The sequence below is a fragment of the Phlebotomus argentipes genome, unplaced genomic scaffold, assembly GCF_947086385.1.
Source record: "Phlebotomus argentipes unplaced genomic scaffold, Phlebotomus argentipes genome assembly scaffold_18, whole genome shotgun sequence".
In the NCBI taxonomy this organism is placed as follows: domain Eukaryota; kingdom Metazoa; phylum Arthropoda; class Insecta; order Diptera; family Psychodidae; genus Phlebotomus; species Phlebotomus argentipes.
In genome coordinates this window covers 14,507,375-14,519,670 of record NW_026776177.1, presented here as the reverse complement: position 1 = coordinate 14,519,670, position 12,296 = coordinate 14,507,375, and the positions used below count along the sequence as shown (strand labels likewise).

The following is a 12,296-nucleotide window of genomic DNA, read 5'->3' as shown; positions in this document are numbered from 1 at the left end:
GGGAAAAGCACACAACAGTGTAATTAAGTCTTATTGAAAATTGGGTACGCATCTCCCGTGAAACATTGATTTTTCTTGTCAAATTGCACTTATGAAAAATTCATCGAATAATCTTCACTGTATAGGAAGTGTATCGACCAATTCGCTTAAACATTAATACACACCGAGTGGCAGGAGTTGGAAAAAGTTTATGGACCGACCAGAAACTTCTCAAGTCTCTGAGAGATACAATTTGTGCGGGATTGTCCGGGTGGGCGATGAAGGTTGTAGGACAGGGATTGGGAGCAGACGAAGTTGTGTAAAATAATAAGATAAGATTAGTTAGTGGTTAGCTGCTGAATAATTAATTTCATCGCTCATGTGAGGGTTTGGGTGAGATGCTCTATCGATTCAATTAATAATTAATTGTCTTAAACGTAGCGGGAAATAAGTAAAATGTTCCAGCGGCAAAAGATGGATGTCTCAGAGCTTTTTTGCGCTCGCTGGGAAGTTTTCTGCGGGAGCTGGCAAAGTATTAAGAATTAATTGGTGAGCGTCTACACGGGTGTCGGGGATGATGGCCAGAAATCAATTATTTCACTAACCCACCGGGGAATTTGATGGCATTCACACAGACAGCACAGACGGCCAGTTTTCTCAGGCGATTATTTATGAAAAGGAGCCGCGCTGGTACATTCAGAATCATCAGCCCTTATTGTGCCCGCACAATTCCCTACACTAAATCACATTGTCACCCTCCACACGATGCCTTTCCGCGACATTACTAGCAATCTCGAATGGACGGATGATGCCCGCCGCCCAGATTGAACATTCCATGGGGCTGCTCGGCTCTCTTATTGTATGCGAGTGGGGTACATTATTACATTGCCGGACACTCAGCATATGTATAGACCAGCGTGCTTTATCACCGACAGGAACTGGCAATAAATCAAAGCCGCCACCCTTGGCCCGACTCCCTCGCGATGTGTCCTGTGCGAGCGGCACCATGAATTTCAGTAACTGACAGCGACTTTATTTATATAAATAAATAAAGCACGAGTGTGCGAGGAAGCGGTGTCCATATTAATGGAGACGAATGAAGGAAGTGCGTTCCGTACTTGCAGACACGGCCCATCTTGTGGATCTCACTCGAAATTGACACTGTCCCTGAATCCCATCGCCTCTCAAACGTGCTCGAGTCTCTCTGGAGCTGGGGGAAATCCTGAAAGCCGCAGCAACAAGTTCAGTGGGTTTTTCACCCGAGGAGGGTTGGAAACTTTCGTGAAAACTATTAGGAAACTCTCAGAAAAAGTGGTTGATTTAGAGAGTATTTGCAGCAGCTTGTCGCATCGATGAGGAATTTGCATGATTTGATTGCAAGCAATTGCATGAAGCTTTAAGTTCTAATCACACGCACTGCTTTCACAACTTACACTAGTTCTATACCGAGCACGAATTGGAGGAAATCTTCATCTTTTCACCAACTGGAAACCCTTGAGCGCTCTCGTCGAGAATGTGCTTTTTAATGATAAATTAACTGACCCAATTCCACAGCCACCATCTCCGGACCGGCTACTTCACGTACAATCAAACACCAATCCCTGAACTCTATCACACACGGGCTGCCTCACAGAAAATCCCCCACTCGAATCGGATTACGCTGGCCTCACACGTCGGGATCCCGGCGGATACGGGCACATCTGCTTGTCCGGCACATCCCGGCGCTCGACAAGGGGAATTGGACGGGTCAGGGAATGTGGGTGAGAAAAGGTGGCAATCCATTTCGCCTCAACCACGAACAGTGGCAATCGTCGTGTATTTGCATTGATCCCAACCACTTTTGCGTGGCTTCTTAAATCTCTACGAAAGTAGAATTGCAACAGGCGGTATTTTTCCTCGTCGCTTTTCAGCCAACGAAAATTGAATTACTGATGAGTTTCTTGGCATCTAACAGTCTGGGAAATTGAATGAATTTTTTGCAATTTAACTATACACTTCCAGATAGATTATCACCTCTCATACAATCACAGTGCAGAACTCGTAAGCAACTTCAAAAGTTAATAAACACCGAGCTACAGGAAACTCGCAAACTCTCTCTCTCTCTCATTTTGTGTCTGATGTTAGTTTCCTTTGAAAGTTGAAGGGCAAAAACTCAGATGGACAGTAAACTAAAAAGTATGGCAGAGTTTAAAGGCTCATTCAATGATGTTTACTTTGTGGGAAAAGTTTGTAAAATTGATGAACAGTTTTGAAATATCTGGAGAACATATTTATAAGTTTCTATTATAATAAAAAAAAGAATTGCTCGTAACGTTTCCTCTACGAAAAAGGTGAAAACTTGCTATTTCTTGCTGTGAATTGCAATTTATCTTTAATTTTTTTTCACCTTAATTGAGGAATTTTTACAACTGAAAGACGAAACTTGTTCCATTTTCTTCATGACTTATTCATTTAGCATGTGAGTTTGGCTGAGAAGTTTACCAATGTTCAAGTTATAAAGGCAAAGTTTGATGCTCTGGTGTAGAAACTTTTCAAATTAGTCGTCTAAAATGTTTACATTAAAATGCACTAATAGTAAATTTCACTATAACGATGATTGGGTGGTGGTTTTGAAAGGAAAACGTGCTTACTGTTGCATCTTGTCAAGTTTGGTTTCACGTAACAAAATGTTTTTGTCTGATACTTTCATTGTGAGAAGCAATTTTCTCGGAGAAATATTTGTGCGCGCTCCTCGCAATTGAATGAAAATTTCCTGTTTTCTCTCATTCTGTGGATGGCTTTAACCAATGGAATTGTTTCATGGGAAGGGAACGAGCGACGCTACATATAGACTAATATAATTTTGTCATCTCTCTTGTTCAATTTCGTCATATATTAAAATGAATGTGGAAAACTTTTAATTGTTCTTATGAAAACGAGTCTTTCGCTCTTCAGCAGAAAATTTTGTCTCCAGCACCACGCGAGAGTCTGTGCACAAAGCAAAGTTTCTCTTACATTATATCATACACGGAGAGCGACATAAATAAGATGTTGGGTGAAAATCCTCGTCGCAAGATGTTTTGCTGCCGGTAAAAGAAAATATTCATTTCATACACTATATGTACTTCTAATTTTATGTGTGTTAAATGGCATTTCTTCCATGAAATTTCACCACATCTTAGTTTAAATATCATTACGAAAATTACACTTCAACATAATAAAGGAAGCGTGAATGTTCTCTAATATACAAAATGCACTGATACATTCGGTCTTCATTATCATTCAAAAGTTACTCAACAACAAGACAACTTTTTATGAAGCAGAACAACACATCTTCATTCGGAATTTAAACCTGCTCAACAATGTGCTTTAAGAACTTTGAAAAAAGCACCATGCGAATAATCTGTATCAAGTGTTTTAGTTAAGGATAATGCCGCAAGGATAATATCGATATCCTCTTCGATTTAAATATTGTTTTATGTCGTAGAAGATTCAGAATTTCTTGTTATGTAAATTCAGTGAATTTATCTTGATGACTTTCAAATGCTCCTATGTAAAATTCATTCTTTTTTTTTTAAATAAAAAATCAAGAGTGAGATCTAGAAGAACTCTTGACATGCCAAACAACTCTTTCTACACACACTGAATGTTATTCTCACGCTTCAAGCAACTCGAAAGTGTTAATTGTCTTTGTATCTATATGAGAGTCTTCGCCATTATGCGAGAAATCAAAGAGTTGTGTTGTGCAGAAAGCCAGGAGGGATAAAAGAAGCTTCCAGCGATTGAAGCGGTGCACAACAAGCTTTATAATTAATGTCTTTAGAAGCAGAAATCCCTACTCATTTCCCATTCCCTCTACCGTGAAAACTTCCAGCACATGAAAATGGAGAAGCAAAGTTGAGGCATGGAAAGTTGGGGTGCAAAATTTGATTGAACACTCATAAAGTATGCAGTGAGCTTTCTTGGTTTATAGATAACCAACTTGCCTCACGTTGGTCACAAATTTCATCCGAGTGGAGCAGAAATGCGACACTTTTGGTCTCGCTTCTGGTCGTTCAGGACAGGCATTTCCCAAGCAATAGTCCTTCTTCACCATTCAATTACACCTGACATTCAAATTCGATAGAATTCATTTATTTAATGGACATATGGAAAACTTTCGATGAGCAACTTTCATTAGGTTGCATGTGTGTGTATATTGCTGGGACAATCAGTGAACGCATTAGGCTAATTGGAATTGTGTAGCAAATTATGAGGCTCTCGATGCAATTAAGTACTCTGCATTAATTAACTTCTCGTCATCTAAACGATCAATATAGGACTGTGAGTTAATTTACCTAAAGGTATATTTTCACACACTCGCGGTTTTAGCAGAAAACATCCTTATTGACAATTGGTGCAAATGATAAATTATGTAAAGTATTTTTTTGCACGTGGAGCATTCAAAATAGAATCTTTACAACTACCTCATAAGTCAGTTACTGCTGGGGTGGAATGAAATTTCCAAGGAAATTTCATCAGGAATCCCAGCATGTGTGTGAAATAGAAATGCTTTTATCCTGATTTTCCTGAGTGTTCATGACCAGTAACAGCGGAATAACATCGAGGTGTTCACATGTCAATTTGCGAAAGTAGGGATTGAGAGGCAGTTGCAAGAGGGCGAACGCTCTGACAGAGGGTTATGCGAAAGTGAGAGAGAGAGTGGACAAGTGGGATTTTCCTCTCATGCTCTATAGTTCGGGACACCTTGAATTTGCGATGATGAAAGAGAAAATATCCCCACGGACGAGGCATTCGTCTGACGCAGGAAAATATACTCCCGCATGTCTCTCCATCTATCATTTATGGGTAGTTAATGGTGTCTGTTGATTGCCGGATTGTGATGGTTGACTAAGCTCTTGATTCTTGAACGGAATTGATAGCATGTCATTAGAGTCTTTGACGCGTGGGCTGACGTAATGTGTGAGTGCATTTAAATTTATTGCACCACCCCCACTGCAATTCATATGTATGCAGCATTTGGAGCGCAGTGGCACTGTCAATCGATCACGATAACGATCCATTCATTTCATCAAGGGCTGTGCACTTATCAAAGATGATGGCGCACTGCAAAGGCTCCCCATTGGTATGCTAATAAGCTAATATTTGCATTTCTCACCCATTCAACAGCTTTATTGTCTCTTTTGCAACAAATATGTTATATTTATTGGTTCAGTAGTATATATTGGAATCAGATTATATTTGCATGCCGCGAAAAGCATATAGACAATTTCATATGTTTCAATACAATTACTCAATGAAAATAAAATTTAACTTTATGCTTTTATCAATTAAAACGTTAATTGGATTTTTCTCTCGTAAAATATCAATTTCATCCTAAAAAAAATTTTGTACATTTCCAGCCATCAGATAAAACTGAATAACTTGATTTCCTGAAATTATTTCCATTACCTGGTCAATTAGTATTCGTCAATGGAGATTTCAATATGAGTGAAAAATAATCTTTCACCTCCATAATTAATTGCTATTGAAGTCTTGTATTAAAATTCCGTCACGTTTTCCGTCGACACTCAACAGATGGGAAATAAAAGTTTGTGATTTTCCCTCGGCATCTGCAGATTTTTAAACATCCACCTTCTCACCTATTCTGATGATCTTTTTATCATACGAAATTCGTTGGGAATTTGCTTGGCAAACACCTACACACAGGGGAGAAAAATTTCACACCTGATTTGTATTCAAATCATGTGAGCGGTTTCATTTTCTCCGATTCAATCAAATAAATTATATATATCACGATGGAAATACATTGAGATATTGATATTCTCACACTACATGCACATTTATCGCGTATCCAGTTGGAATGCTGTTCACAACAATCGTTTACTGAAATTGAGAGGGGTGCTTTTTTAAATACCCGAGGAAAAGATTGAATGTTAAAATGTACATTTAGGAAGCATTTCCACTTTTTCAAGTGGAATTTTCATTAAAATATTAATATAACTGACAATCGAGCTGACGCTGACAATCAATTAAGAGGTAATACTTAGTTTTCCCTTGTGAATCGGAAAAGCTTCTTATATGAAAAAATTCCCCGAAATACATAAAGCTGTGCAATATCAATTTCTGTCAGAGAAATGAAGAGGATATTAAAATTTTCCATCCAATTCCCTCGCGAGAGTGATGGAAACTTCCAGGAAATTCCACATTCTCTAATGCTCATCGATCTTGCAGGGATGTTTAGGATTGTACACAACAAAGCAGCTCCTCCATGCATTATGGATACGGGAACTTTTGCACACTTTGAATATTGGAGCTTCATAATCTGAAGAAATAATTCAGAATTTCCCACGCAAAGTGTTTTCTTTCACTCCCTTATTCAAAAGCTCAGCCCCTCAGCTGTGTGCCATCCCCTCATCACAGATCTCGCGCATTGATGGTGAGAAATTTCTATGAATTTTTGACGAGCAACTTTAGCGCTCGTCCATTGAACAGGCAAGTGGAATGGAAACTGCTGGGAAAAATTATGAGAGATTCTCTTATTCATTTGGATTTCAATGAAAATATCCGAGCAAGAAAGGGATTTTCGCCTTTGCCAAAATGAGCTCCTCATTGTCCTGTTTGCGAAGGCGATTGATAAATTATTAAAATCAAGAAATATAAGCAAAGAATGAATTACAGTCTTGCTGAGAAAACATGCGGATTATGGGAAATATATTTCCAGTTCATGAAATAGAATTCCATGGCAAAATATATACAGCATTATTGCGTTATTTTGGCATTCAATAGAAATCACGAATTGTTTTTGACATAGGTTTATCCAAATAGTTTGATATATTGAACTTGGCATTTTCCACGCCGACTCACGCTTCTCGTGACTAAGCACCGACTGAAATATGTATGAATCAAAACAATCGCTCCTGTGGCATCTCATTCACATTCTGCGGTTGCATAATTGTAATCATATTCAGCAAATGTAGCCGAGCACCCCAGAGGAGACAGTATGAAGCATTAATGACACACATGGGTTTGTCGATATTTGAAGGGTGGCTCTTGTGGCGCTGCACCCCAACATCATCAAATACATTTTGAGGACATAAAATTACAATGCAAATTGCATGCGACGAATGCATAAATGTGAATCCGCACACCAATTGTGCAGTTACAATGACTATTGTATGTATTTTATGGGTGACATGGATCGGGAGAGGGCAGAACAGATTTCTCGAGAGTTTTGTCCTTTAAAGCCTTTCAGTTCATGGGAGCGGAAAATGCTATTCCACGAACCCAACAGGCTCTTTCAGAGCTATAAGGTGCAAGAGTGATCAATGGCCATGAAATCATTATCCTGCTAAAAGTCTCGAGCTGCGTCAATTAAGAAGCCCCGCCCACTCGTATGCCCCGCCTACTTATATTTCTTATCTCCATTCAAACGCTTATATTTCTGCATAACTTCTGTGTGAATCAAGGATTGAAATTTTTGTGACGCTTTTATATTTGCCAGAACCAGTTAAAAATTTAATAGTTTATCACTCCTCTAAATTATTTCGAATTTTTCTCACGGTTTCCATTAAAGGTGATTAGAAAATGTTATCGTATTCAGAAGTTTAAAAATGCCACCGTATTCAAGCAATAAATGGTCTCTTTGAAATCATATTAAAATTTCATAAAATGTTCAAAAATTCATAAACATTCACGTGTTCCATTTTTCATCGTGATTAGAATCAGAGTTTAATTGAATTGAACTCATTAGGTGAAAAGTGCAGTGCGGTCATTGTGAAAATGCATGCAGAATCACATTCAATATTTAATTTTTCGCTTTGCATTGCGCTTCTTATTAAAATTTCAGAGCTGCAGTCCAGGGCTATAAATGGAAAAATAATTATTCAGCGACAGCAATAGAGCCTCAGGAGCCAGGATTACTGTGCGTTGCGCCTGATGTGAAAAGGCTTTCCAGTGAGTGAATGAGGATGAGAGCGTCAGCAGGATTTTGAGCAACTTTGAAGATGTGCTCTCGTGCTAACGGCTAAACGCCTCGCATTTCAGCATTAATAATGCTCCAGTGAAGAAACTAGAGAGCATAGATTATTGCTCTAGTCTAGTGCTTAGGAACTGGCGTGATTCTCTGCGAGGAAAATCATCAGAATCTCTGTCTGACTCACGGGAAATCCCTCTCCAGTCAGTTGAATATTTAATGGCGTGACAGGATGAAATTATATGTATCTCTCCGCACAACACATGAGCACTCAAGGACAAGAAATCCCAATTCACTGCTGGTGAATTCCGGAAATTGCTGCACTACTCAAATAGCATTTAAATCCCTGATTTGTACGTCGAATCTCACTTCCGCCAACCCCCAATTTTCGCTGTTAAGCGCGCAAAAGGGTGCGGGGGAACACGTAAATTCCATATGGCACACAAAATACAAATAATGCCTTTGTGTGCGCCTTTGCTGGGAAAATGAATTTTGAATGTCGCAATGTAATGCAAATATTTTCCACTCGAGCAAGCACAAGCGAAAATCTCAACACTTTCTTCACATTTTCTCCAAGTGATTCTTCAAGACTCACGGGGAAATTTGAGTGTATTATGAATGGAATTTATTATGAGAAATACTACTTAAATATTATACAGTGTACTATATTTAGGTTCCTAAATTTCATTATTCAGTCAATCTTCCAATCAACATGATTTGTGTCTCTGTGCTCGATAAGAATTGTGGGAAGAGCAGATAAGCAATGTGCCAATCGATGCAGTCTTCATTGTCTGTTTGCTTTCAGATTCTCTTCCCCAAAATACGTTTGCTAGACAGCCTGCCTCACTTCCAAATTGAAATATCGACATTTCCTCTTGGCAGCTTCTCTGCGGACGACAACTATGTGGATGACTGCATCTGCCAACTGGGAAAAGGACTCAAACTGCAACGTGCCTAGTGATTAAACTTGGACTCGGGCATGTCGCATCGAGCATCGACTCTGTGGCCTACTTTTCCTCTCGTCCCGCAGGACTCCAGGCCATCGTCCGTATTCCTCAAATCTGCTCCAGAGCGCCAAAGAGTGCATCCGAAATGACGCATTGTCCCTCGCGGGAGTCTTGATGAAGTGGACGGAGATGCAAGAAACACAACTGTGAGACTTTATTTTTATTTACTGCCCCAGCTTTTTTACTGGCAGCAAAAGTGACGAGCAAAATAATGCGAAGATATCTTATGAAGCGCAGGGATTTTACGTTCAATTCGGAATACTTCGACAAGATTTGTATCCAAAATCTTAGAGTTTTCTTAAGCTATTGTTCAAAAAATTGATTTCACCTTTCTAATAAATCTGTGTTACATATTTAGCCTTATCCTATAGTTATTTGGCAGATTTTACGATGTAAAGATATCCGACCAAAGGAGGAACCGAGATCAAGTGAGGAGCTGTGAAGTTCCTAAAAGTTCTGCAAGAAGAACTCATCCCGCGCTCATCCAGAACGCTCTGGGGAATCTTCTCCGCTTTCCACCACTGCGCTTCTTGGCATTGGAAGTCAGAAGTTGGACACAGAGAGAGAGGGAGAAAGAGAGAGTAGAAAAAACACCAAATAAATCCACAACTTTTCTTCCTAGCAAATAAATTTTATTTACATTAAGCATGAGGGAATAATGGAAAAATTCCTCACTGCAATGTGACTTTACCTCTTAAGAGAGCTTTTCTGGACATTCTTGCAGCTCTCGTAGCTTTTGCAGAAGCATTCACTCGTGAAAATGGCATAAAAACAAGAGTGAGAATTTTCCAACTATTGATTATGTCACGAGAAAGTCCCTTTAGTGGTGAAAATCACCGGATTTTATCTATAAAAATGATACTCCACAGTTAAATATCGAAACCCTCATCAATTTTACAGAACATACATTATTTAAATTAAAGCTTTCCTCTATGACCGCTTTGACCATATCAATTAGTGGGGCAATTCTCATCGAGCCACAGTGACTGAATGGAAAAACTTCCTTAATTGCGAGTATTTCTGTCGATTTGTAATGCGCAAAAAATGCGTGTGCAGGAGAGCATGAAATTTTCCATTGCGCATCAATTATGCAAATTGATTTGTGAGAAACAATTATTTCTGCCCGGTGAGAAACTAAACTAATTTATTCCGCAGAAGAATGGGGACAAAGTTTGACGAAGGGAAGAAAAGCCACACACACTTCCTGATAGCACACTTGTAATGTTTGTGCGGCTGATATTGTGCGGCACAACATGTTGATTAGATTGCGGCTTCACAGCATCCCAACGTCGCCACCCTCGGAGGTACAGTGCGATGATTTTAAATTGCCTGAGAGGCCTTGAGGCAAGTCTCAATCTTGTAGCATGAGCAAAGTTATTAATCTCCAGGCACCAATGATCCATCAAAATTCGGAGATGAGCACCGATTTAATTATACACCACCTTGTTTCCAACATTTATTTTGCACATTTTCAATTTCCTCCCGTAAATAATGTGGATGTTTGCCACACGAGAAAGATTATCATCAGACATGCAGACACTATCGATTTATGTCTCAATCAGCGCCGTGTTTAAAATCTCTGTGCAAATCTCTTTATTGTGCGATGTTGAGATACTAAATTTTGCATCAATCATCATTCGAATGTTTTCCCTCCATTTGCTAATGGCCATTTGAAAATCGTTATAAAATAAATATTACACACGATGATTTATTGATATTTTCACATTTCAACTGCAAGAACCTTACGCAAATATGAATGAATCTGATGAAAAATTCAATTTCAATTCATTTTCATTTAAAATTTAGCATCTCCTGTCAATGAAATTAACTCAAGAACGCTTTAAAATAGGGCAATTTCCGCGAATTCAATTCGGTATAAATTCAAAAGCAAGTGTGAGTTTCACAAGTGAAATCAAGAGTGAAAGCTCTCTTAATTGAATTAATTTAAATAATGGCTTAATTATCTAATTGAAAGAAAAAAGCATTGATTAACTTAAGAGAGAATTTTAAAGGAGATGGTAAAAATGGGTAAAAAAGTTTCGCAGAACGTGGTAAAAGTCTAATGAGCTCAATTTTTAACAGTGTTGTTTTGTCATTTTGGTTTCGCTGCCAAGTTCAGGCGGTGTTTTCATTTCCTGCGGAGAAAATCCCCTTTTCCGGCTGAAAAATGCCCTCGCGGGGCGTTTGGCTGGACGACCTGTTCAGTCAGTACCGAAAGTGGGTGAGCGAGAATCCCACGGTCGTGGGTGACGTGGAGACAACTGTCAAGTGGGCTTCCTACTTCCTGGCTGGCCGCTTCAGCAGCTCCAATGTCGTCTCGGAGCTCATCTACTCGCTCTCGAATCTGCTCGTGCTCTTCAATGACCGCATCATCGAGAAGGCCCAGCGACCGGCCCCGAATCCTGGCCAGGAGGAGCGACTGAAGCTTCTGCTCACCACACTTGAGTACTGCGAAGTGTTCATCGAGCTGTCGGCCAAGAGTCTCTGGGGCGAGTCCGGAAAGTGGCTCTTCTGCACGATAATTCAGCTGGTGAAGTAAGGAAGTGAGCTCTGGGAAGGTATTTGTCCATCTCTCAACTACTCTCTGTCACTCTAGATGCTTGGGAAGGCTGATTCTGCTCATGAAATTCCGCGAGAAGATCGTGAAGAATCCCTGGGTGCCGATTCTTAGCCGGAAAAATGAGACGCCAACACAGCCTGTGGACGCCTTTTCGGGACACGGAGTCTACACTTTCACTCTCAAACGCTCTGGCCGGCTGGTCAGGAGGATCGAGGGCGCCCAGCCGTTCCACATGCGCGATGGAAAACCTCTCGTCGACAACTCCCAGTCAAGCTCTCAGGAAGGCACCTTCCTAACCACCCCGGAACTTCTATACGTCTTTAAGCCACTCATCCACTTAGCCTCCGCTGCGGCGTTCGGTTCCCGCAGCTGGAGATCCTGGACATTGTCCCTTCTGATCGACGCCACGAGTCTGCAAATGTACTATGCGAATCGCGACAAATTGTCACGGGAACAGAAGCTGGAACTCTCTCGACGATGCCTGGCTCTCTTCCTCTATCTGATGCGGTCGCCCTTCTTCGACAAATACACCGCTAGGAGGATTGACGGAGTTCTCGGCGCTCTGGCCAGGAACATTCCCTTCGCTAAGAATATCTGCGATCCGCTGTCTTCCTACATTCCGCGGTGGCAGGAGACGTACTTCTACATGTGGTCAACGTAGGGCGATGGCCATGAGGATGAGTCAGGGTGTACTGGAACGGTGGCAGGGATTACAGATATGTATTTTCATACATGTGACTTCAATAAAATGGTTTAGGAAATGACATCGCTGGCCGGGAATATATTTTCAGGTACT

At 40.3% G+C, this 12,296-nt stretch overlaps 1 protein-coding gene across 1 annotated transcript; it reads left to right on the top strand.

Annotated features, from left to right (window-relative positions):
- The first annotated feature begins 11,051 nt into the window (after positions 1–11,051).
- Positions 11,052–12,264, top strand: LOC132259418 (peroxisomal membrane protein PEX16). Its single transcript, XM_059757050.1, has 2 exons — positions 11,052–11,475; positions 11,537–12,264. Exons 1-2 carry the CDS (start codon positions 11,108–11,110, stop codon positions 12,159–12,161), a joined length of 993 nt encoding a protein of 330 aa, XP_059613033.1. The 5' UTR covers positions 11,052–11,107; the 3' UTR covers positions 12,162–12,264.
- Positions 12,265–12,296: the final 32 nt, after the last annotated feature.